Genomic DNA, 25070 nt, shown 5'->3' with positions numbered 1-25070 from the left:
CTATGTCAGTAAGGGGTGTGATTTTCTGCAGACGTAGCTATGATGGTTAAGGCCACAGAGTAGACACAATTATATGCTTGTATTGCTTATTTCACTTCCTCAAACCAGAATAAAATATACTGGCATAAGCATTTTTATAATAGCATGTAACAGGATCAGCTGTCTCCTTTGCGCCCCCTCATGACCTGTATGCATGCACGCTGGGCCAGAGGGGACCGGCTCTGCAATACCATACCACAATTTCCCCTTTGGTTTAGGGTCCCTTAAGAATGCCACACAGTCCAAAGATGGAAGAAGTCTCTTCCTGGGGTTCTACCTTGAGTCCAAATAAACTGAGAAATAAAGTCTCTTCCATCCAGACCTCAGCTGGGCCCTGCCCCTGCTCCCTGAGGGACTGTCTCATCCTGCTCAGTACCCGGCCTGAGCCAGGAAAGCTAATGGTCCAACCAGCTGACCAAATTCAGCGATGAGTCTGCCTGAGGCACCTTGTGCATACGCTAAGGTCCTGCTCCCTGAGCAGCTGGAGAAGACACAAGGCCTGTCCTGCCTTCTCCCTCCTCTGTGCTCCAGCCTCTGGGTCTCAGGCAGAGCTGACGCTGGGCATAAGCAGACTAAGCAATTGCTTAGGGCCCTGAGCAGCTCAAGGGGGCCCCTTATTCGCTATTTTAGCATGTGTCGTGTGTTTGGGGGGGGTAATAGTCATGCTTAGGGCCCCCAATGGGGTGCGGGAGGAGGTGAGGGCTTTGGGGTGGGGCTGAGGGGTTTGGGGTACAGAAGGGGGCTCCGGACTGGGGGCGAGGGGTTTGGAGTGCAGGAGCAGGCTGAGGGCTGGGGCAGGGGTTAGGTGTGGAAGGGGGCTCAGGGCTGGCGTGTAGGAGGGGGTGAGGGCTTCAGGAGGAGACTCAGGGCTGGGGTGGGAGGTTGGGTGTGGGAGGGGGTTCCAACCTGGGGCAGGGGGGTTGGGGTGCTGCTCTGGGAGGGAGTTAGGGTGCGGGAGGGGATTCCAACCTGGGGCCGCCAACCGGACTTTTAGCGACCCAGTCAGCACTGCTGACTGGAGCTGCCAGGGTCCCTTTTTGACCGGGGATTACGGTCAAAAACTGGATGCCTGGCAACCCTATATTAGAATGGTCTTTTTCCAGTTAAACTTATGTCAGTTTGGAAGATGTTTAAGTAGAGGCAAAAAAAAAAAAAAAAGCCACTCTAATTCCAGAATAAGAATGTCCACAGAAGGAGTCATTCTGATATCACTATAGCAGTATAATTATACTGGTATAACTGGAAATATCTCCCATATAGACAAACCCTGATCTGAAATGAGAGGGTCCACACAGAGGTTTGTAAACATAATGGGCCAGACCCTCAGCTGCTGTAACTTGGTGTAGCTCCATTGAAATTAATACCAGTTTACACCAGCTCAGGAGCTGACTGAGAAGAGCAGCAGCAGTTCAATCTTGATCCAGAGCAGTAATTTTAGCTGGCAGAAACAGCTGTCTAATACAAGGAAAACCCCAGTTTGCAGAAGTGGCAAGAGCACACGCATAGCTCCCTAACTGCAAATCAATTCTAGGGCTCAGGAAAGGAAGTGCATGAATGACCATGCCCTTACCTCAACTGGGGGTAGCAGAAAAACTCGAGGTGTTTTCCTGCTGCTGCGTTTCTGTGGTGCTCACTGGATGACGACTGTAATTAGCGCTCTGTATGGAATTCTGAACTGCATCATTTGTAGAACTGCTCTCACTCTCTGCTGGGAGCATGTCTCTGTGTGCACTGCCCCAGTGAAGGGAATCCTAGACTAAGAAGTTTCAGGGAAGGTGTTCTCCAAGGATGGGATGCACACAACTGATGAAGTGAGCTGTAGCTCACGAAAGCTCATGCTCAAATAAATTGGTTAGTCTCTAAGGTGCCACAAGTACTCCTTTTCTTTTTACAACTGGAAATGGATCTGCATCCACTGTAACTACACTGCCATCTGGTGGTGTGGATTACAAACAGGCCAAAGTTCTTCTATATTCCCCTTCATCTCAATCCCTGACAATACAGAACCATCCTGTGTAGTTTAATTACTAGCAAACGTGAGTGAGGATTATTCAGAATGATACAAACAAGCAGCATGACTTACTGGAACAGTTACCTTTCTTTAGTAATACCACTGTGGCGTCACAATTGCTGTTATCATCCATTTCTGTGTTATTTGATAATCCGTTCACCATATTTGCAGCATTTTTTGTCTTCCTTTCAAAGCAGTGATGTAAGGAGGAATTAAACCTATGCAAAGAAAACAAACACCTGCTGTATCTCTGTTCCCTATATGCAGCTTTCCCAACAGCCTGTCTTTTCTTGAGCCAGACCACGTATGACCAAACTATAACATACTAGGGGGCAAGGAAGGCCCTGTGGTTTTAAAGAAATCTAGCCTTAGAATAGGACAGCTCTAGCTTAGTTACTTGCAAAACAATCTCTGTGTCCTCAAACATGAAAGTCCATAAAACATCATGTGTAAAAAGTATCCTGGATGCTAAAACAAATGCAGATTGTAATTCTGTTATTCTGATATTAATTCTGTTAATTCTGTTGTCTTGGTCAAAAGATGGATGTTTCAGGGGTCAGGGTGCAAGCCTGACACTCATCAGACTTGGGTTTAATTCTCTGATCCTCCCCATATTTTCTGTGTGACCATGAGCAAGTCACTTGGTCTTTCTGTGCCTTGGTTTCCCGACCAATACCCTAAAGATAATAGCACCGGCCTACTTCACAGAGGTGTTGTGAGGATAAATACATCAAAGATTGCCAGGTGCTCAGACACTATGTAATGGGAGCTAGAGAAGTACCTGGGCTAGATGGCATTATAGAAACCCTTTGCCGCCTCTTACTGCTCTTGAATTACTTTGCAGACTCTGAAAGCACATCACAAAGCAGAGCCCTGCATTTTAAATAGGCCAAGGGCACATTTGACTTACTTCATGATCAGGATGTAAATGAAGTACATCAGCACTAGGACTAGGGACTCCCACCTGCAAACAAAGGCAGATGAGGGACAAATCACAGGAGAGCAGAGAGAGGTCACCTGTGCCTGACGGCACTCCCTGCTTTAGTCATTCAGTAAACCCACATGGAAATGTTCAATCCACTGGACATTGTGCATATCCAGAAAGGGGGTTAAGAAGTAGGCTGTGCACAAAGCATGGGGATTCTGACTCCTACTCTGATCCTGCTTGGCAAAAAAATCAAAATCAACTACAAAAATAACATGTAGCTGTGCAACCACTAAGCAACTTGGACACTTCGGGAAGGGCAGCCTGGGGCATGGGTGCAGTGGAGCGGGTGGAGACATTTTATGCCCGCTTTGCACAGTGTGAATGTTGACACATGGTGCAAAGCAACGGAGAATCAGGCCCATCCAGCTTCCAGAGCTGGTTTAAGAGCGCTACTGCTGCTGAGAAAAGAGACTGAACAAGCGGTAGCAGGAGCTCTTTCCAGCTCTCTCTCCATGCTGCTGCTGCGGCTACACACTAGACAGGAGGGGAACCCTTTTTCCCTAACACAGGCACTGGACAAGCAGCTTTGCATGGTTTAAACTGCTAGTTAAATGTTATGAAAAGAGGGTTTTTTTAGCAGTTTCTACTACAAAATAAAGGACATTTGTATTAAAATTAGCCAGCCCACGGCTTTTGGTACTTCTCACTATAGAGTCCCCCCACCAACCAGACCTTACATTTTGTACAGTTTACGCTGACAAGCCACTAGCCCCAGCAATAAGCATCACCACAGTTCTACACAATAAGACTCATTGTTCATTTTCTTTTAAGTCGAGCTCTGGCTTTTTGATCTCTTAGATTGAGCACTGACCATATTAATTCACTTTCCTTGTTTCTGACAGTCCAGCGCTCTGCTTCCCCGTTGACGTATTTCATTAAAAGGAAGCTGTTAAGTCTAATTTGCCCTCAAATTTAATTGTAGTTTAAAAAGAAAAAACAAAAACCTCTGCAGAACTGTAAAAGTAAACATCCCAGGGGGAACAAATTACACCCCCTGCAACTCCCTGCAACATTTTTAACCCAAACATTATAGAAAACCTGAAAATGAAGTATAACTGACTAATGTCATTGTCCGATCTGAGAGATAGACAGCAAGCAAACAGAGTAAACAGCTGAAAGTAAATTAGATTTTTCTATTTTCAGCTTTACTAAGCTGCGGTGTTATTAATAACACAGGTAAATGCATTCATTTAAATAAACGATTTATAACTGGACAGTCCCCTTTAATGCTACCTCAGGTCATTTTATTTTTAACATCACCATTACAAAGATACACCCCATTCAATTTCTTTTTAAAAGTTCAAACGTTTGGACAAAGTCAGGGAAGACATGCTGGAAGACATTTCTAATGCTCATGTTTCATAGCATCTCCCCTCTGGCTTTCACTGCCCCCTCCCAGTCGCTCTGACCTCACCCTGGCAGCAGATCTCTGACTAAGGGCCATGCTGTATTGCCAGTCTGCCCACGTAGACACCACAGCCCTCTGGAGGAGTGTATGTGGGTGGACAGAGGGTTCAGACTGACACCGCTGCCTCCTTGCATCAGGGGACGCTCTGAATGAACCTGTCCTAGGCATTCCTCCCTAGCTTAGAAAATGAGTTATGCCAGTCCACCTGCTAACTGGGTTTCCTGCTGAGCAGGAACTTGGTGCCTGAATTGCTCTGCAGAACTTTAGCTTTCCCTGCTCTCATTAACCCTGATTTTTCAGCTCCTGTAATATAATCAGAAAGTGACAGCTGGATACACTTACCAAGAAACGATTTCATCATAAATAAACTGTGGAGGAAATTAAAAAAAGGCACGTTATCCATGAAATGCGACAGCGTACATCGTGCTGAAAATACCCCATTACGTGAACACGTGGCAAGGAGAGGCAGAATCATCTAATGATCAGAGTGAGAGACAGAGGCACAAGGCCTAAGTACCACGAGGGTGCTGTTTTCTTGGGCTCATTTAACTTCTCCGTCCCCCAGTCTGTCCCATCAATGGCATGGGGATGACAGTCTTATCCAAGTGCTCTGAGATTTTTGTATAAAAGGTGCATTCAGAGCAAGTGTCCAAAGGATGTGAGTGATTTAATGGAGGTAAAACACATGAAGTTATGTGGGAAACAGGGTGTCCCATGGAAATCATGTGATAAACATGTACCTTTGGGGGGAAGGGAGGCAGATCCCGGTGTAAATCAGCATCGCGCCGATGAAGTTAATGAAGCTACATGCATTTTACACCAGCTAAGAATCTGGCCCAGGGCCTGATTTTCATAGGTGCTGAGCACCTACTATTCCAACTGAACTCAAAATACCGGTGAAAACCCGGCCTCACAATCATGTCACACAAAACCTTCCGGGGAAGGGAATACGTCTTTCTCCAAGTGTTGTATCTTTCTGAGTAACAATAACAGCATGTCACAAAAGTTGTTACATCTGACTTTTGTCAATTTATCCTTGGCGTCACTTTTTAAAAGGAGAAACTTCAAGGTTAGCTTTTCCTAGTCACCACTAGATGGCCCTCACGTTCCATAGCTTATTTCCAACAGGGCCTCTAGGAGATGAGAGATGAGAATGAAAGAGTGCCAGCGGATATCGGGCTGGTCATAGTCAGAGGTGCCAGTCTTTCCCTGCACTCTTACTTTAAATGGACATCTGCAATTTACTGGCTTCCCTGCTGGTTCCTCACTGTCACCCCCAACCACAGGCCTCATTTCAAAATCGTTTTCAGCCTGTGGAACGGTAGCACGTTGTAATGCGCCATGACAAGATGTTGTGGCAACACAATGTCAAGAAGATAGCTGGGCTTCCTTGGGTTGCTTATCCTGAAGTCTTCTCCCAAAGTGCCTGCTTTCTCCATCCCTTGGCGCCATCCAGCCTTCCTGTTCTGCTGAACATTTACATTGTGTAACATATTTTATGCTACCTGACAGCTAGCAAAGAGGCCCCATGGTTTTTTCCCTTTGGCTCAGTGTCAGACCATGGCTCTTGTTAGAGTGTGACCCTGTCAAGTCCAGAGCTGCGTAGGTGACATGCTTACAGTAACCTGGGACCAGGGGCATCCTCCCAGAATAGCTGAGTGACAACACGCCACCACGTCAGTGCCAAAGCTGTACTTCCCTGGGCCATGGGGCCTACAGCCTCAGTCTATAGTCACCCTACAATTTGACATCCCAGGAAATGACTGTGGGTTGTACTTGGTTTCAACTTTTATTAGACGGGGGAAAACTTTAGCTCAGCCGTTCTAAAGCTTCATGGCTCTTTGTTTGCCCTCCTCTCTACACTACATGAAGAGATATAGTTTCATTAGGAAAACACCACCATGAGAAAGCACTGTTATGGTACCAGAGAACAACCAAAGGAAAGGGAAACCCCAGTGAAACACCCCCTGTAGCCTGTACACTCTGTAAAGAGCAAACCTCTCTTTGTTTGTAATGTACATCAGTAATACTGGTTATCAGAAGATAATGTGGCTGTGATATATCATGCACACCACAGGTTATTGCTCATACTCACCAGGGTTTTATGTGCCAACAATAGTTTCAGGCTACGATGTTTTGGTGTGACAGGACACGTAAGCACGCACACTCATCTTTGCAAATAAAAATGAAAATAAGCCATAGGACACGTGTTTTCGCCTAACAACTTTGACAGTTGCCCAGATCCTCAAAGATATTTAGGTGCCTAACTCCCATGGGTATCAGTGGAAATTAGGAACCTAAATACCTTTGAGGATTTGGGCTAGTGTCCCTTTAAAATTTGGAATTGTTGAATTTTTTCATTCTAATGCATGACAAAGAATAACTTTGGAACAGTTTGAGAAATTAGATGTTGTTTTGCCAAGCTCTAATTAAAAGAAGGTCTTGGTGGATTTTTTATTTGGCAAAGAGTTATAGAGCCAACATTGGTGTAAATGAAGCCAACCCAGTTTACATCTAACCTCTGGATTTTTAAGTGATTTAATGTTAAACCCATAACTTAAAAATACTCAATATCAATGGGAACATATTTATTTGCCAACAGACACATATATGGTTAGGCAAAACAATGGTGGAGCATACACATCCATGAGAGCATCACAGTCTATTTGTTAAAAGAACAAACATGGGATACCTTCCACACACAACATCATCCATTATAGAAGATCCCATATTGTGCTAGAAGTTAAGCATGTGCTTAAGTCCCATTTAAGTCAAAGGGATTTCTTATAAAGCACATACTTATGTGTTTTGCTGAGCATGGATGGACTTGTGTTCTTAAGTCCTTTGTTGAACTGGGACCTACACGTGTTTGGATGTTTCTTGTTTTTACACATTCATGTCTCAAAATTAACAATAATCATATGGGATTTATTTATTCTAACCCAAGAAAATTTACTTCCTTCTTTCAATGATCAAGAAGCCCATTTTATCTCATAGAAAAAGTGGCTAAGGGAATATTCATATGACTGGTAGAGTAAGGTGACCAGATAGCAACTGTGAAAAAACAGGATGTGGGGAGGGAGGGTAATAGGCACCTATATAAGAAAAAGTCCTAAAAAATGGGACTGTCCCTTTCAAAACGGGACATCTGGTCATCCTATGGTAGAGCAAGAATGATCAGTTATAAGTGTAACTAGCGTGCACCTACATTTTGTGAAATTGACCACTTTTCTCTTTTCTTCTCTATGCCATTCATCTAGTTATTTTCATGATTAATGTGAAATAAATGTTCATTTCAGCATGACAGTGTCTTTCGAAGGCAAGAGAGAAACTGGTTCACTTCAAATCACAGAGCAGCCACTAAAAGGGACCATGTCATGATTAATGTCTGTCCTTAACTCACCTTGCGTGGGCATGGGCCTGAAGACAATGCATTGTCTTCACTCATCTCACAGGAGCGTGAGGAGGCTGACTCATTACAGCGGGTACGTGCCTCGCGAAAGGAAGGTGCGACACAGGTACCATTTATGATCAGTACGATTTCAAGTAGGGAGCACAGCACTGAACTGGAACAGCATCTAAAGAGGTGTGTGTGTGTGTGTCTGTGTGTGTGTGTGTGTGTGTGTGTGTGAAATCCTGATCTTGCTGGAGTAAATGGGAGTTTTGCCTTTTACTTCTGTGGGCCAGGATTTCACCCTGGGAGCTTATGATAAGGAGTCGTCTATGTTCCTCCGCGACTGAGTGATACTATTTAAAATTCAGGCATTAAACACGACAGGACGGAGCGCTTAAGGGTGCTGCATGTGTAACCACTTTGCTTTGCTCTGATGCAAAACCTCAAAAGCAAAGCCACCTAGCAGGACATCCTTTATTCCTTCACCCATCGGCACACAACCACACCCCTACACTGTAGACTGCACACAGCCCTCACCCTGCTTCAGTGTGAGGCTAGACTTCCCCCCATTTCCTTCCCCGAACTATCTACCACCAAAGTAATCAGAGTGGGCGTCCCTTTGGTATAGTTCTGGGGCAGCATCCACTTGCTTCTGGGGCAGGGGGGGTCTGGAAGGCCAGCATCCCTTGTGGGGCAGAGTTAAGGTGACAGTGTATTGTTTATCAGGTGGTTGTCTCTAGGTGGAGGTGGGGTCTTAGAGGGGAGGAAGGCAGGCTACGTATTTTAAGAACCAAACAAATGCTACCACTGAAATCTGACTCTGTTTGACCTAACAAGATCTTTTAATACCACAGGAGAAAATGTCAAGAAGAGGGGTTAAATATTTTAATTGTTTTTCCTTTCTCCCCGTTCCCCCATTTGCCTTTATGTGCATTTAACAAATGGTAATTGACATAGCCCTGTTGATAGCAAGGAGCTGCCGAGGATTGGGCTTGACTCCGGGCAAGTGGGGTACAGAATCTAACCTGAGGCCCAGGAAGGAATGATAATATCCTAGTACTTTGGAGTGAAGATCCCAAGGAACAGAACTTTTGTAGTTCTGTAGCCATGAAGAATAGCCCCCCATGGAAGACATTTGTGATGGAAGAGAGAAGGAACCAGAATGAAATAGTAATATATACCTTGTTTCCAGGTACCAGAGAGTTTTGATTAATGATCTGTCTGAGTTTCTTGCTATATACCTAGTTTAAGGAATATTCTAGATATGACACAAAAGGTATGACTGTATCAGGCCACTGTTAGGATGCCGAGAAGCATCCAAAAATAAAGCTGTCATGCCCTGTGAGCAGAAAGATCACTGGAAGGTTTTTTTTAAAAAAAAAAAAACAACCCCAGCCCCGCTCCCCTGACTGATTTGCAACTGTTCTGCAAATTAAATACACAATCCAAACACTATCAGGTTAGAAGCAAAGTGGCTTTCCATAGCCACTCTTCCTTTGGATTAAAAATAAACAAATAAATAAATAAATCAAATAGCTGGGATGTTTTATGCATGCCTTTCTGCCCTTAGGAGGTAATTTTTTACAATATATGGGGTTGCTGGTTTATTGTTCAAAAGCCACTTTCTCATGCTTTATTATTCTCAAGCCATAGAAGTTACAAAGCAGCCTTTGTTGGTTTCACACATCATTACTGTCAATTACATTGCTTTTATTCTTGCCTGGATGTTGAGGTATGCATTAGATTGAAGACAAGCTATTTTTCATACATTGCAGAAGGCTGACCTTGCAGTGTTGAAATTACAAAGCACAAACAAGTTGAGGCAAACTCTTTGCTGGAAGTCTCAGGGGGAGGGGCTAGCTATACACATGAAATATGTACCTAGTATGCAGGCACATGCATGCAACGGCAAAAGAAAATACAACCAGGAAACTTTAATGTTGCCGAATTACAGTCACACGAATTCTGGAATTGCAAATGTTCATCTTCTCACCACAATGCTGACTTGACCTTACAAACGTATTAAAGTGAACACAAGAAGATCTCACTCTCCCCTTCCCCTCTTTAGTAGGGAATAGTTTATTTTAGGCTACATGTCCAAGACGACAGTAATGTATAGATGAAAACAACATTTATGCAAAATGCAGCTTTGCTCTGGGAAACGTAACTTTTGAATTTCCTGACTTTGTGCGAGTTTGGATGAAACTGTGCCATTTAACTGCTGTCGTTTTCACATTTCAATTCTTATGCGAGCATCGTTTCCCTTTGTGGCCTGATTTTCAGCAGCTCTGAGCACTTACACTTCCCACCGCACAGGATAGGAGCTGAACAGCGAGCACTGTTGATAATCAGGCCATTGGCTTCTAAATTCACGTTTAGGGTGCTATATAAGTGGCCTGATTTTCACAACTGCTAAATATTTTGGAGAATTATAATAACTAGTCACAAGGTGTTATCAATGAAACCATCTTGCAACCTCACTGGTAGGGTTTACCACCAATACCCACTAAATCCCATGCATCTGTGTACAGGTATATGACTTATAGTAACATTTTGTATTCATGAATTGATTTCCTAACCACTGGAGCAAAGCATGTCCCTTCTTGAGTATGGAGGGCTTCTTGGTAGCAGAGCCAAAGGACCAAGGGGATGTGGGACGGGGGGTGGGGGGAATGACTCAAATTTGAGGTAGGAAATGCACAGATCCTTCCATCCTCTCCTCACATAAGGAACGAAATAGGACTAAGCATCCACTCCATGGCCTGACTGGAGGCCAGACCTCTGGGAGTACGTCTACACTACAGCGGGGAGCAAGCCTCCCAGCCTGGGTAGACAGACTTGAGCTAGTAGGACTTGTGCTCATGCATTTCTGAGGGTATGGGGGGTCCGAGATTGAGTGGCAAGCCCAAACCTCCACTGGTGCCCCAACATCCACACAGCTATTTTCAGTGGGCTAATGTGAGCCCCACTAACACAAATCTGTCTATCCGGCTGGGAGGCTCTCTCCCAGCCGCAGTACAGATGTACTCTGGGTTTCAGAGTTACCACCTCATTGAGATGAATGGTGCTGTTCACTCCTCTCAGAGCTATTGTTTCATGCTCTCTGCAGACTCAAGCGAGCACTGCTGTATCGATTACACCTGTGTTGTGTTTTTAAGCTTTCCTCCACAACCAGGAAGGCTAGAAGCAGCTTTTTTTTTTTTTTTTTTGTAATTGAGGTTTGGCCGTGACATGACTCCTGGAGCCAGGGCACAAGATTATAGTGCCTACGTCTTAATCTGCCCCCAGTGACAATCCTGATGCGGACCATAGGACACACTTAGCTTTCCTGAGCAGAAGCACCGTTATAATAGCCTTCAAAAACTTACCACAATGAGTGCAACAACAGACAGTGTGTAGTAGATTGAATCTCGCAGCAGACTCCATGATGACAGTGCAACCACCTGAGAAAATATGCAAAAAGTAGGAGTGAGCCAGGCTCTCGTCATCACAAGTTCTCTGTGTCAAAGGATGGACTGTCATTTCACAGTGCAAGCTTGCCCCATACATTAGTATGTGATATGAGAAATCCAAGTTTAGGAATCCACTGCATTTCTGAGACCGCTGTCCAGAGGCACAAAAAGGCCAGAGGTGAGACTGAATCTCTGGCACCTAAAGGCGGCAAAGTCATGGTAATGGACAGCACTTGCATTGCTTATCCATGGTCACATTCTGCCCTCAGTTACTTCTAGGCAGGTCTAATCATCCCTGTGTATCAGAAGGTTTTTTAATAGCTGTAACTGAAGGCAGAACTTGGGCCCAAATTGTTTGGTTAGGAGAAAGTCACAGTTCTAGAATCCTGTAAGACGTGTGGGTGGTGGAGGGATTGAGGGCCCAATTCTTTGAGGTACTGATCTTCTGTTAAAAACCCTGCAAGCCCCCAGAGAGAGCTTTCGGCACCTTGTGTGACGGGCTCAGCACCACACAAGATCCGATTTTAAAGGCGAAACGCGGGGAATGTTTATATTTTAAAATGGAAAGGAATACAGACAGAAAACTGGGAGGATGCAGGGAGCCCTGGTTCTCTGCTGCCTTCCACCTTGCAGAGCCATTTACATGAGAGCGTCTCAAACTTTTCAGGCTCAGGACCCATTTGTTAAAGTTGAGGGCCTGTCGCAACCCAGTCAATAGGCTGGAGGTGAGGTGTTGGGTCCTGGCCCTAGCGGGCGGGGGGGGGGGGGGGGGGAGGCCTGGCGGTCTTTGTTGCAGATCCCACCCTGCAGTCACCCCGCAGTAGTGGCTCCTGCAGTTCCTGGTCCTGTAGGGCTGGCCAGGCTTGGCTGCTCACTCTGGGTGTTGCAACCTCTGTGGCTGCAGTGCTGCTTAGATTTGGCCTTGAACTCCCTTGTGTCGGAGGGCAGCTGGGCCAAATCTGTGAGAGCACAGCTGTGACCTGGTGCATGGACTCACAGTGCTACTCACTCAAGTTGGACCCAGCCCCACCTCCGCATCTCCCTGACTGAGGGATGGCTGGGCCAAATCTGAGTGGTGTTGTAACCCTGCAGATCGCAACGCCCAGAATAGGGAGCTCAGCCCAGCCAATCCTGAGGGACCGGAGCCGTCACGTGAACCTTTTGAAATGTTCTGCTTCCTCCCAACACCCAGTTTTGGGATGTGATCCACGGATTGAGAAACGCAGACTAACACTGTACAGAAAGCACCTCCCACCCTAGGATCTCCAAGCATTCACCAACATTCATTAATTTAACTTCAGAAGAGAGCTGTGAGGAAGGCAAGCATTACTATATCCCTCTGACAGAGGGATGAGCTGAAGCACAGAGGACTTACTAAGCACTTGTCATTTTGTGAAGAGCCCACAAAAGTAGTTCTGCTCCAATGCATCTGAGATGCAGCACAGTGTGGAGAGGGGCTGCCTTTTGTAGACCTCTGAAAGTGCACCATGCCGGGCATGTTGGTGGTGTGTTGCCAAACACCTTCAGACACACACGATCACAACAGTCAACTAGTTACACACTCTAGATGGGATTTTCAAAAGAGTGCAAGTAATTTAGGCACACAAGGCCTACTCTGCCTCTTAGTGCATAACTAGTACAATATAACATAAAGATGACTTTTCCTAAACACTTAGATACTTAAGTGTACTCTTGTAAGGCTGTGTATTATTACTTTGAGTAGGGCAGGAAAACAGAAGTCATGAAAGTCAGAGTTTAAGGCCAAATGGAACACCAGATGATTTAGTCTGACATCCTGTATATCACAGGCCACCACCACCCAACAACCAAAATTAGACCAAACTGTTACAGCCCACAGGAGACTACACTATCATGTGCCACAGGCAGAGAATAAGAGGGACTAAGTTGCACCAATGCCCGAGTTCCCCCCAATGGCAGGGAGCTGACTGAATGAGATATATCCAGATAATCCTGACCAGTGATTTACACCCCATGCTGCAAAGGAAGGTAAAACCTCTCTCCCACCCCCAAGGTCACTGCCAACCTAACATGGGGGAAAATTCCTTCCTGACTCCACACATGGTGACCACTTAGACCCTGAGCATGTGCGCGAGAACCAGCCAGCCAAGCACCCTAGAGACAGGATGCTTGGTGCCACCTCACAGCACTGGCCCCATCCAGTGTCCCATCTCCAACATGGCCATCTCTAATGATTCAGAGGACGGAGACCCAACCCAGAGCATACTGTATTTCTGTGGGGGGGTGGCGGTGGGGATCTTATCTTGACCCCTCCAGATGTCTGGCTGAAACATGAGCTTTTAGGAACAGAAGGCATAAACTGGAAGTGAGCCTGAGGGCTGTTGAGCCCTGCCACCTACTATCACAAGCAATCAGGACATACAAGCACACTCATAAATTTGTCTAGCTTGCTCTTAAAACTAATTAAGTTGTTTGTCCCCACAACTCCTGTTGGGAGGCTGTTCTAGAACCTCATGCCTCTGATGGGTAGAAACCTTCTTCTAATTTCCAGCCTCAATTTGTCCCTGGCCCATTTGTTCTTGTGCCAAAATATTATTTTTAGCTTAAATAGCTCTTCACCCTCCCTAGTGCTTACGGTGAGCAATCCTATTCCCCTATCAGCCTTCTTTTTGCTAGGTTAAACAACCCATGTTTTTCCAGTCTCATAAGATCAACTCTCCATTCTGCTGGTCATCCTAGTAGCTCTTCTGCACCTGTTTGCTTGAATTCATTTCTCCTGAACATGGGTGACCAGAGCTGTACACAGCATTCCAGTTGAGATCTTACCAGTGCCACATACAGTGGCATTACTCCTTCTCTGTCTGTACTGGAAATGCCTTGCCTGATACATCCTAGGATCATATTTGCCTTTTCCACCATTGCGTCATGTTGGTGGCTCATGGTGATCCTGTGTTCGACCAACACACCCAGGTCTTTCTTGTCCTCTCTTGCCCCAGCTTGTGGGAGACATTTTTATTATTAGATCCTAAGTGCATGACCTTACTATTGAATTTCATCTCATTTCTGTGACTCCGGTCTTCAAGGTCATCCAGTCATTCCTGTATAACATTCTGATCCTCCTCTGTATTGACAATGCTTCCCAACTTTGTATCATCCACCAATGATTTGCTGATGACAAGGTCATGTATATGAAATGAATACTGTATACCATATCAATAGGTGCTCCATATTAGTATATAGGATAGAGTAACAGTGAAAATTTGCTACAGATACAGACTACGTGGAATCTCATTGATTTCAATGGAGCTCCATGAGATGCAGCAGTTTGTTTTCCATCAGAGAGCAGATTGCAGAATTGGGAGCTAAGTTTGCAGGGATATTAGCTTGTAGTTAACGGCGTTGGTCTCTGAATTAAACCTAATTAAGTCTGCAAAGTGCCTGGCTACAGAGTTAAATTAGAAGACACCTAAAACATTAAAGCTAGACAAATTCCAATTAGAAATAAGGCACACATTTTTAACAGTCAGCCAAATCACTGAGCTCAGTGAAGGGGTAACCGGGTGAAATTCTCTGGCCTGTGTTATACAGGAGATCAGACTTGGTGATCTAATCAAGCATAACAACTCAGAAGTTATGAGATGATATCAACACAAGAACAACTGGATGAGTTAATCTGGAAATATCTAGCTCAAGTCCTTAGAGTAGGGATTACTTATCTTAGAAAGTGGTTGAATTTAAGATTCAATTCTCGAGGAACACACACATTGTCAAACTGTGTGAAAGATCATTGAGAATATGTTTATAATAGTTCTCAGAAAGAGAAAGGCTTTCTTTAGCTAGGTCGCACCGGACAACACACTTGGGAAAGGATCAGATATACTACTGAGTCTTATATTCAGAATCTCCTTTTTGGAAAGCTTACATTTAAAGCAGCAGAACTCGGTCACAATCAGAATTACAGTCCAAGGGCAAAAATCAGTGGAATTATCCCTCTAACACAAGGCCCTCACTTTTTTGACTACGCTACTGGTATTTTAGCTTTCATAGTCCATCCATTCTCCTGAACCTTGGGCATTTACTGGATGTTTTTTTAAACTTCTAACACAAGATAAAGACTAGCAATTGCAATTGCTCTATTTTGAGTTCTCCTTAGGAAAACTCTGCAATATGCATGCACAGTGGCTGTCATGAAAAAGGCAACATTTGTCAACAGTTATCTCACACTGCAGTATTTCCCTGTCTCGCGCTGTGGTCACTGCTGGCAAACGTTGACTTTAAATGGGGACCACTGCATTGAAGTGGTTGCATTCAATTTTAGAACCGTGAGAAGGGATTCTTTGAACTTCCGAAGGCCACAAGACACAGGCCTGTGACGGAAGCGGGGCATCGCTGTACAAGTGCAGGGGTAATTCTGATAGACATTGTTAGAGGAAGCCTTCACTCCACAGACATGGTCCTGCTTTCTGCCTGCCCACTTTGGGGGGAGCTAGCAGCTTTCTAACGCTCTCTTCTGGCCTTAAAATCTATGAATAAAATTGGGAGAGGTGGCCATTCTGTGTACAGTACACAATGCACTCACATTATTAAAATATATATGTCAGAGACGACCATGATCCTAAAAGACAGAAGGCTAATTTAGTTCTTGACTTTCTTAACTAAGAGCACTGATGGGGTGAATGACAAATGCTCATACAGCTGTTAACTTCTTCAATCAGCTAAGGTTTAACTATGATTATTTTTTCCACAGCCCCATAACTAATCTGTCTCCTTAAATCCTTATTTTCCATTTCTAGACGGTACGTCAGACATTCCCTTAATAAAATATGGTTTCCAGCCACATCCCCGAGTCATGTTTCTTCATGAATTCAATCAAACCAAAAGAAATTTCATTTTCACTTTTCATTATCTGTAAAAACCCTTCTTTTCACAGAAGATTGAAGTGTAACTGTTTGCCCACATTGTCAAAGATTAACCCTTAGAACACTGAGCATTTTGCAGCCTGCTGGCCCAAGGAATGTTCCAGAAGACGTAGGGCATGATTCTAATTTACGCAAAGGCCTCTTTGCACCATTCAGGCAGTATAAAGGGGCCTTGTAACTGCAATCTACACCCAGTCTATGCCCTTTTGCCCACCACAGCCATGTAAAGAGACACAGTGAAAATGAGAATCAGGCCCTGAGTATTCACAGATTGCTAGCCTGCACTGAAGTCCATGCTATTGCATCTTCACTGCTCTTGTTACCGGTGCTGGCTAGATTAAAGCTAGCATGGGCAGGCCTACCTGTGCTACAATCACACCTTACACTGCGATGTAGATATACCCCCACAGTGTTTGTGTTATTAGTATGGCCATCAGAAAGTTGTGATATTTTGGTTCAAAAGTTGCTGCCACTGTTTCTTAAAGTTGCGGTTCGGGCTGCTGGTGTGTGTGTGTGTGTGAGGGTGCAGGACCTAAACACTTGTTTTGTAATTGACTAGAGTTTGGGTCCTCTACCTTCCAACAGGGGCTGGCTATCCTCCCATTTCTCCAGTCGCTAGGGTGGGGTGAGGGTGGGGCTGAGCCCCCACATCCTAGAGCTGGCCCCAGCTCAGACGGCTGGAGGCCCTGTGTGCGGCTGGCATAGCCCTGTGCTCTGTTGGAGGTACACGCCCCAACCCCCACCTGGCCCTCCCTGAGCCCATCCCGCAATGTGGCCAGGCAGCTATGGAAGGCGAAGTCCTCAAGGTTGTGCAGGAACCACTGCTGTTCAGCAGGCCTGGCCCATGCCACGTGACAGAGGCAGAATTACTCCTGGGTGAAGTGCGAAGCCCACAGAGCTGGAGTACTGAGTGGGCTTCGCAGAGAGAGCCTGGAGAGCCTGACCCTGACCCACATGGGTCCCTGGCCCCACTCTCCTCCATCCCTGCCCCTAATGGGCAAGGATGGAGCGGTGGCTGGGGCAAATTTGCAAGTGGCATTTCGAAAGAGTTGCAGCGTGATTTGACAGTTGCGGTGAGTGTTAAAATTTGCTGTTTTTGCACCGGACTCATGGCCTGTGATTTTCAGCCTTCATTATTAGCAGCCCACTGTCCCCTCTGTATTATTAATTCCAGCATCAGCAGCATTTGAGCTTCAAACCCTCCCCTCATCCCCCACGGGCCAGCTACTTAAGTCTAAGACACCATCTCCCGTAAGCTATAGAGATTTCGCTGTGTGGACAGGAGTTGCATTAAGGGCTGCACTCAGGTTATACCTCAAGCTAGCAGTGCAATGAAGACAAGCCTTAAGAATAAAAGGACATGTAATACACGTTCAATTGAGGATAAAACAGGATTGCTGCATAGTTCCTTTCACTCAGTACCTTTCAAAGCCACAGAAATCGGAAGGAATGTGGGTCACTGTGGGCCAATTTAGACAGGAACTAGGACTGTAGAAGAGAAAGGCCACTGAGTAATTCAGTCCTTGACTTCATTAGCTAATAGTCTCAAAAGGGCAGATTAAAAGCTGTCACGGGGCTGTAACATCTACAATCTGCTAAACTCTGCTCTATTTTTTCCACAGCCCTAGGACGTCCCCACAGTTGAACTGTATCCTCAAATCTTTATTTTCCATTTCTCGAGTGCACTTCAAACTTTTTGGGCCAGATCCTCCACTGGTGTACATCAGCACTGCTCTGGTGAAGTCAATGGAGCTGGGCCAATTTACACCAGCTTTATCTTTATAAATACGTTTTCCAGCCACATCCTCATGCTTGTGCAAGAATTCAATCAAATCAACAGTAGCTTCATTTTCATTCCACGTTATCTATATAAAGGGTCCCGTTTCAGAAAGCTGAAATAAAACAGGTCCCCGGAGTTCTCTGGTATTAACCCGTACATTACTGGCATTTTCCAGACTGCTAGCAAAACAAATTGTTTGAAATGTCATACGCTAAGGCCTCTTTAAATTGTGACTTTTTAAGTAGGTGTAAGTTTAATTCATGCTCACGTTCACGTCGCTTTATACTGCCAGAGCCATGTAAAGAACGTTTATTTGAAATGAGATTCAGGCCCATGTGATCGGTGGGCCAGATTCGATTTACACCAGTTGAAGGTCTGTCTCAGCATGTCTGTAGGTTATGATTGAAATACTCAAATTTAGGTGCCTAGAGGTATGTTCCTAAATCCATATTTAGGATCCTAGATAGTCCTTTTTGTTGGTTTTTGATTTTGTGTTTTCATTTTTACAAGCATTTTATAAAATGACATTCATTCTATTTAACTTTGTTCTTATGATGCTGTATATCATCCTGTGTGCTGTGATGGGCAGAATCAGGGCTGGACATTTTACCCTATAATCATTTGCGTTACTTAGAGATGTTGTAACATTTCTATCATTTTCCAGTTAAAGAAGTTTGTTGTTTGCCATGGAACCTCCATTTAATGAATGATCACTATACAGGGATAATACCCTGTATCAGCTGATTCACATAGGTTTTTCTGTGAACTCCTTATGTAAGCTTCATGGGTCCAATTCAGCCTGGGATCTGAAAGATCATGAACTGAATCATGCACCATCATATGTAATAACAATCCTGAAGGTCAAAATCGACCTTCATATACAGCCGTGCTATCCCACAGATGGTCAGATTCTGCCCTGCATCACACCTGAACAACCCCATTATCTCAAATGGGATTACAAACATGCACCCGATGGCAGACTGGAGATGCTTTAAGAGCTGGAAAGAACCTAGCTTCTGATGCGAAGTTGAGTGAGATCTATATAAGGAATTGGGCTTGTACGAGGAGTTCATATTTCACATAGGTCATGGCACATCTATGCTGCTATTGCAAAGTAAAGCCGAGATTCCCCTCCATCTGGGTTGGGGGTGGGGATGGCATAGGTTACAGCAGATTTATGCCTGATGAGAACCCCTCAACCCCAGGCGAATTCTCCGCAGGCCATATATGGCCAAATTCAGTCTCCTTTGTGCTGCTGGAGCAGTGCAATGGGGTTGGGATGGGGGAGAGAATCCGGCCCTACATTTCTCTGTGAGATGAAGAATTTATTATAGGGTTCAGTCAAACTGTAACTACGACATTACAGATTGCTCAGTTAAAAATATATCCCTCTCCTTGTCTCTTTACGGTCAGTCCCTAAAGAGTTACTGTGGAAAATGTAAAGGGCTGTTAGTTACATTTTTAAACCTTTCACACGCTGACACATACATCTTAATGTAGCCAAGAGACAACTTAATTCCTGGTGTTGCCATTTAGGTTATGCACTGCAACCATAGTAACCAAACCAATATAAGCATCAAATTGTCAGTCCACCCAGCATGGAAAAGTTGCCTTAAGGAGACTGATTACAAATGCTCCTGAAACCCATATCTGGCTCAGCAAGACCAAGCGTCCCACAGTGAAGAAATCTTTGGCGAGCAACAGTGAGAGTAGGGATAGAAATGACGTGGAGAGGAAAACACTCTAGAAAAAGGAAAACAGGAAATGCCATTTTTTTTCTTTTCTTTTATCTAAAACGTAGTTATTTATCTTGAACCTTTAGACCAGTGATACGCAGACCTCAGTGGTTCAGAAGCAAAATTAGTGATCAACATTACCCCAAAGATCCAAGGTAGTGTGAATTCATTTACGATAGTACTACGTATTCATATTTAAACAGTATGGCAGGGGAAATTATATAAAATTGTATACATAAAATTCTCACAGCAAAATGACGGACCAAGTATTATTATGTTATCAACTACAATTGGTTAATAACACAGTTAAAGCCTCCTGATTGGTCAATAACTTAGATGGGTTAATAATTAAATCACATGGTGTTTTAATATCATGTGCTGCCAAGAATCGCAGGAGACACATTGAGGAGGCACTTGCGGGGGAGGGGAGAAAGGGTGTATTTTGCAAGAAAGGAAGACCCTACATCCAGCCAGTGTCAAGACTCTCCAAGTCTTAATTACTACTGTCAAGTCCTCAAATGCATTGGACACTGCTGACAAAATCTCTGATCAAGAGTGCACGGGCACACGCCTATCCCATAGGGACAATGTCTCGAAGAAGTCTGCGAACATTTTCTCCTTTGTCGGAGGAGAAAGAATGAAAGCAAGTTGAGAGAGAGAGAGAGAGAGAGAACACTTAGTTTACTGGGCTCCCCTAGCTGAGATCTAATGCACAGCACTAATGTTTAGTTAATTTTACTTTAATTGCACAAGTTATTAACTCCTGAACCGGGGGCGTCACTAGGGGTCACAAGCATTGCTGATACTAGTAAAGCAAAGCACACGAGTACTGGAGACGACACCTAAAATTCAAAATGAATTCTCATGGACATAGATTTCAACCTGTAAACCAATCACGAGGGAGGCTCGCCGACCGGGTGAAGGAAAAGAAGTGATCTTTCCCACCGAAAGTCTCAGAAGGGGCTCTGACCATCTCCTTCCAATGGCTGAAGGTTCTCTCATCCTGCAGACCTTGGTAGGTCCACAGAACAGAGGGAAATGCCCCCAGCCTGCTCCCTAGACACTGCTAAAGGCTTATTGGAAGGAGGAATCCCAAATGATCCTTAGGACTCTTCCATGCCTTAGGCTCATTGTGGGCTTTTCCAACCCATGAGCTTTAGGAAGGTCATCAGGGACTACCCCAAATCCCCAAGAACCACAGTATGCTTGGTAGCCAGGCTGGTAAGTCAGACAAGCACCTGTTAACTCATCGGAGAATGGGGAGCCTGTTTGGCTATGGTATTTAACTAAATTTCAGTTGTGAGGCCATCTGTGAAGCCTCATTTTCTTCAAATTCTGCCAGTTACACCCGTGCATCCCCACTGAGAGAAGAACGGGGACAACAGAGGGACACAGGTGTAACTGAGGGCAATGTCTTTATTATACTAATGTAGATGCATGAGCCAGAAAGAGCAAACATCTCTCAGAGCTCAGGCTCAGACTGGAGGGCCGGTGGGCAAGCTGTTCTTTTATTCCTACACCGAGCAATCAGATATGGAAATCACTGAAACAGAAGAGATGTCGTTTTTGCAAAGCCACTCCCCAGAGCAGAGCTGCACTTGAAAGGGCTACAAAAATCCCCCTTCCTCTGGTTTACCTTGTGCTGATGATTCTGTAAACTCAGCTGTTGCTGCTATCATGCTGTTAGCTGTAGAGTGCTCAAGATCTCTGGATCGCAGAAAACTCTCCCACCAATCCTTACCTACGAGTACTATCATTGTATATATTACAGTAACACTAAGGGCATGTCTACACTGGAAAAAAAGACCCGCGCACATAGCCACAGCTGGCCTGGGTCAGATGACTCAGGCTTGCAGGGCTGAGGGGCTAAACATTGCTCTGTAGACGTTTGGATGTGGGCTAGGGCCCAGGCCCATGGTCCGAGAGCCTGGGATCCAGCCCAAGCCCAAATGCCTACACCGCAATTTTTAGCCCTGTAGATCAGGTCCAGTAAGCCTGAGTCAGCTGATCTGGGCCAGCTGCGGTTGTTTAATTGCAGAGGCCTAGTTGAGATCATCCCCTAGTGTGCTAGGTGCTGTACCCACACCCACAGTAGGACAGTCTCTGGCCCAAAGAGCATGCAATATGAACAGCCCAAGGAAGCGTTATTATCCCCATTTTATACATGGGGAACTGAGGCAGAGAGAGTAAATTACTTGCCCAAGATTACACAATCTGTGGTGAGTCAGCACCTTACTCCAAGGCTTCTGAGTCTCATTCCAGTGTCTTACCCACATGGCCCTCTGTCTCCTCTATTTAGACATGCCCCTCCATCACTCTTCCTGACTACTCCTTTCCTCCCAGCTGGGGCAGAAAACCCTCTTGCCAGCCCCCGGCATTCTCAAGAAGAAAGCTGGCCAGACTTGTTATCCAATTTGCAGCTAGCTCCGTGTCTGAAACATATTTTGGTTTCCACTGGACCTGTCAGCCCTGTGTGTGGCACTGAAAGCTTACATGGCAGTGAGGTGTTCGTGGTGCAGAATGCAGTGGTTGGTAGTTAGCCCTTAGGTTAGTAACCACTAGAGCCTCACACCTGTCAGAGCTGGCTCATGAATGAGATGACACTGAATTTCAGCTGTTAGAAGGAATGGTAAGGCAAGCGGGGAAACAACAAAATATCTGGTAGACTTTGAAAGTGACAAGCAGCAGCTCTGTGTTGGAACAGCTCAGCCTAGGCATGTCTAGTAATAAGCATTTCAAAGTGACATGCAGCAAATGTAAGTAATGCAAGTAGAGCTGGGAGGAAACGGTCTTCCAATCCGACCAGTATTTTGGGGAGTTCAAAAAAAAAAAAGAGGTTCCCTCCCTGAATCGGGACAAAGGTAAAATCTATTTCCACAAACTGAAAAAATGGGGAAAAAAATCAGTTTGGGTCAATTGAAACATTTTATAAGATAATTTCCTAACTGTTGTTTTGATCAGGACTATTTTCTCCCTTTTAATAAAACCCTTTTTTTTTCACTCCAATCAGCTTAAATTTCAAAACCCAAAGTTGTTTTGAAGAGGAAAACCAGAATATTTTGTTTTTAAAATGTCAAAACAAAACATTTCCAAACCTCAAAAAACGCAATTTTTCAATTTGGGAGATTAACTGAAACCAACCCTGTTTTGCTATAACAAACTTTGCGACTTGGTGTTTTTTGACGAAAAATTTTTGTTGAAAAATTCCCGACTGGCTCTAAATGAAAGGCACACACATCGTAACTAGAGAGAGTCTAGGAGGATGAAAATGATAACCAGTTACTGACAGCTTTGCTACAAGCAAGAACTTCGGTTGACCATACAAAAACTACAAGGGTGCACAAAAGGAAAAGCAAGAGATTGTTCACTCTGGATTCCTTATACAAATAATAGGCCAGATTTGCTCCGCTCTGTTCCTCTGCTGGCTTAGGGGGTAGTAAGAATGGAGACTGTGCCTAATTTCCGTGCTGGGATTACCCTGGCATAGGGGAATTACTAGTGGGTAGCGCTCACATAATTAGCACCCTCCCCAAATCTCTAGGCACAAAAGATGTATCAGGGTGAAGAAAGGATCGGAAGGGTGGGCAGGTGAACTGGCAATCCCTAAATGGAGCACAGTCCTTTATGGACCATAGTCAGTGGGTGCAGTTTAGAGCAGCCCACAGGCTGCTCTAACTTACACCTGTTGCTGGGCAGAGACTCTGACAGTCCCCTCCTCTGCTGCACCCAGAGAATCTGGGCCAGTAGCATAGCCTACTCCAGAAAATGGGGCAAATCACTACAGAATCTCTGATGCAAGCTGTAATACATTATCTAAAGCTAGCATTCATATAAGGGATATTTGTGCATGCCGCTTCTGCTACCAAAAGTCTATAAAGCTGTACCGACATGTGCACGCTCTTTAGTAAATAAGAGTATTTTTGCTGTTTAATTTGCTAGACGAAACAGGTGTTGGTTCACACTGTATCAAATATTACAAGCTTATCCAAGATCTTTGTGTGAATGTACCACACACATTTTTCACTCAGAAACGTTCCAGTTGTTCATCTCCTTTTCTTGCATTGCCCTTCTTATGCAGTACGATTGGTGGTAAATACTGACTTGAAATCCTGAGCTTTGAAAGCTAGCCTTCTAATCTGATTTCTCTATTAATGCCTTGACACAAGAGCTTAGATTTTCTAGGTACCAAAACCTATGACTTAATTTCTTAATGCTGAGGGGCAGGAATTCTTGGCCAAAGGGGCTCAGAAATTAAAGGCAAAACCTTACAGTGATTAACTGCAATAGCTTACACAGATAAATCACCAACACGGACACTGGATTTTCAGAACATTGTTCATCTCCGTTTCAGAGTCTCCATAGCTGTGACTGTGTCTTTCCCCAGTGACTCTCAGTGAACGTTGCTGCTTCTCCGGAAGAAATTTACCTTGCTGGCACTCAACGACATTGAAACCACTACTCAGCAGGATGGAGTATGGAGAAAAGATGGAGACTTTGAGAGCTGTTTCAAGGGCCGTTCTAGAACATTCTAGATTTTATGTAATTTAAATTAGCTTTAATATAAGCAATCCTCATGGATTTCCTACCGTGTTGCGCTTCAAGGGTGATATCCTGGCCCACTGAAGTCAACTGGTGTTTTTCACTGACTTCAGTGGGGCCAGAATTTCACCCCAAGATTACATAAGAAGCCACGCTGGCAGCCCAAACTGCTCTCAGGAGAGAGTTTGATCTAGTGGTTCAATGTAACCCATTGATTGGTTTGTGCCTCACCCACAGAGGCTGTGAATCTGTTACTGCCTCAGCTGGTGCTGTCCCTTTTCTAGCTCAAGCTGCAGCAGCTCATGCTTTTAGCTCTGGAAGTCCCCGGTTCAGGCCCCAGCGTGCTGGCCGCGATGGCAGCCATGAGCCGTCACATAAGCAAAAAGACTGGAATCCATATGCTCTGAGTTCTATTCCTGACTCTTCTACTGACCAGCTAAGTGATCCTGGGAAAGTGCCTGGTCCACAGAATCCCTATCTGTAAACCAGGGGTAACTATTCCCACCTCACATAGGGATGCTGTTAGGTTAAGTCATTAATGCGTGGAAAGTGCCTGGGGATCCTTGGACAGTAGGTGCTAGGCATAATATGATAGTTCTCTGAACCATTTTCTTAGTATTTCATCTGCTGAGCAGCCTTTGTCACAAACAATATGGTGGCTTCCTTTGCACTGTCCATTTTTTAAGGTGACTAGAGTGACGGTTTTAATCTGCTTTGCACTTACAGTGACTAGCAGGGCTTTTCATTTAAAGGAAACTTTTAAACTCCACGATCTCTCAGGTGCCACAAGGACTCCTCGTTCTTTTTGCTGATACAGACCGACAC

At 44.7% G+C, this 25070-nt stretch overlaps 1 protein-coding gene across 3 annotated transcripts in view; it reads right to left on the bottom strand.

Moving 5' to 3' along the window:
* SLC24A3 (solute carrier family 24 member 3) overlaps positions 1 to 25070 on the bottom strand; it is a 324638-nt gene that overhangs the window by 35013 nt on the left and 264555 nt on the right. For 2 of the 3 annotated variants that reach the window (XM_048842455.2, XM_075127266.1), the window contains 4 exons: positions 11209 to 11283; positions 4789 to 4814; positions 2961 to 3014; positions 2123 to 2268 (listed from right to left, as the gene is read on the bottom strand). In XM_048842455.2, the coding sequence (XP_048698412.1) occupies positions 2123 to 2268; positions 2961 to 3014; positions 4789 to 4814; positions 11209 to 11283 (301 nt within the window). The remainder of the gene's footprint in view (positions 1 to 2122; positions 2269 to 2960; positions 3015 to 4788; positions 4815 to 11208; positions 11284 to 25070) is intronic. The other variant, XM_048842456.2, reaches the window with a different exon arrangement.

Source organism: Caretta caretta, chromosome 3 (genome assembly GCF_965140235.1).
Source record: "Caretta caretta isolate rCarCar2 chromosome 3, rCarCar1.hap1, whole genome shotgun sequence".
NCBI classification, from domain to species: domain Eukaryota; kingdom Metazoa; phylum Chordata; order Testudines; family Cheloniidae; genus Caretta; species Caretta caretta.
Note: the sequence above shows the minus strand (reverse complement) of the source record. Positions and strands in the feature narration are given on the sequence as shown.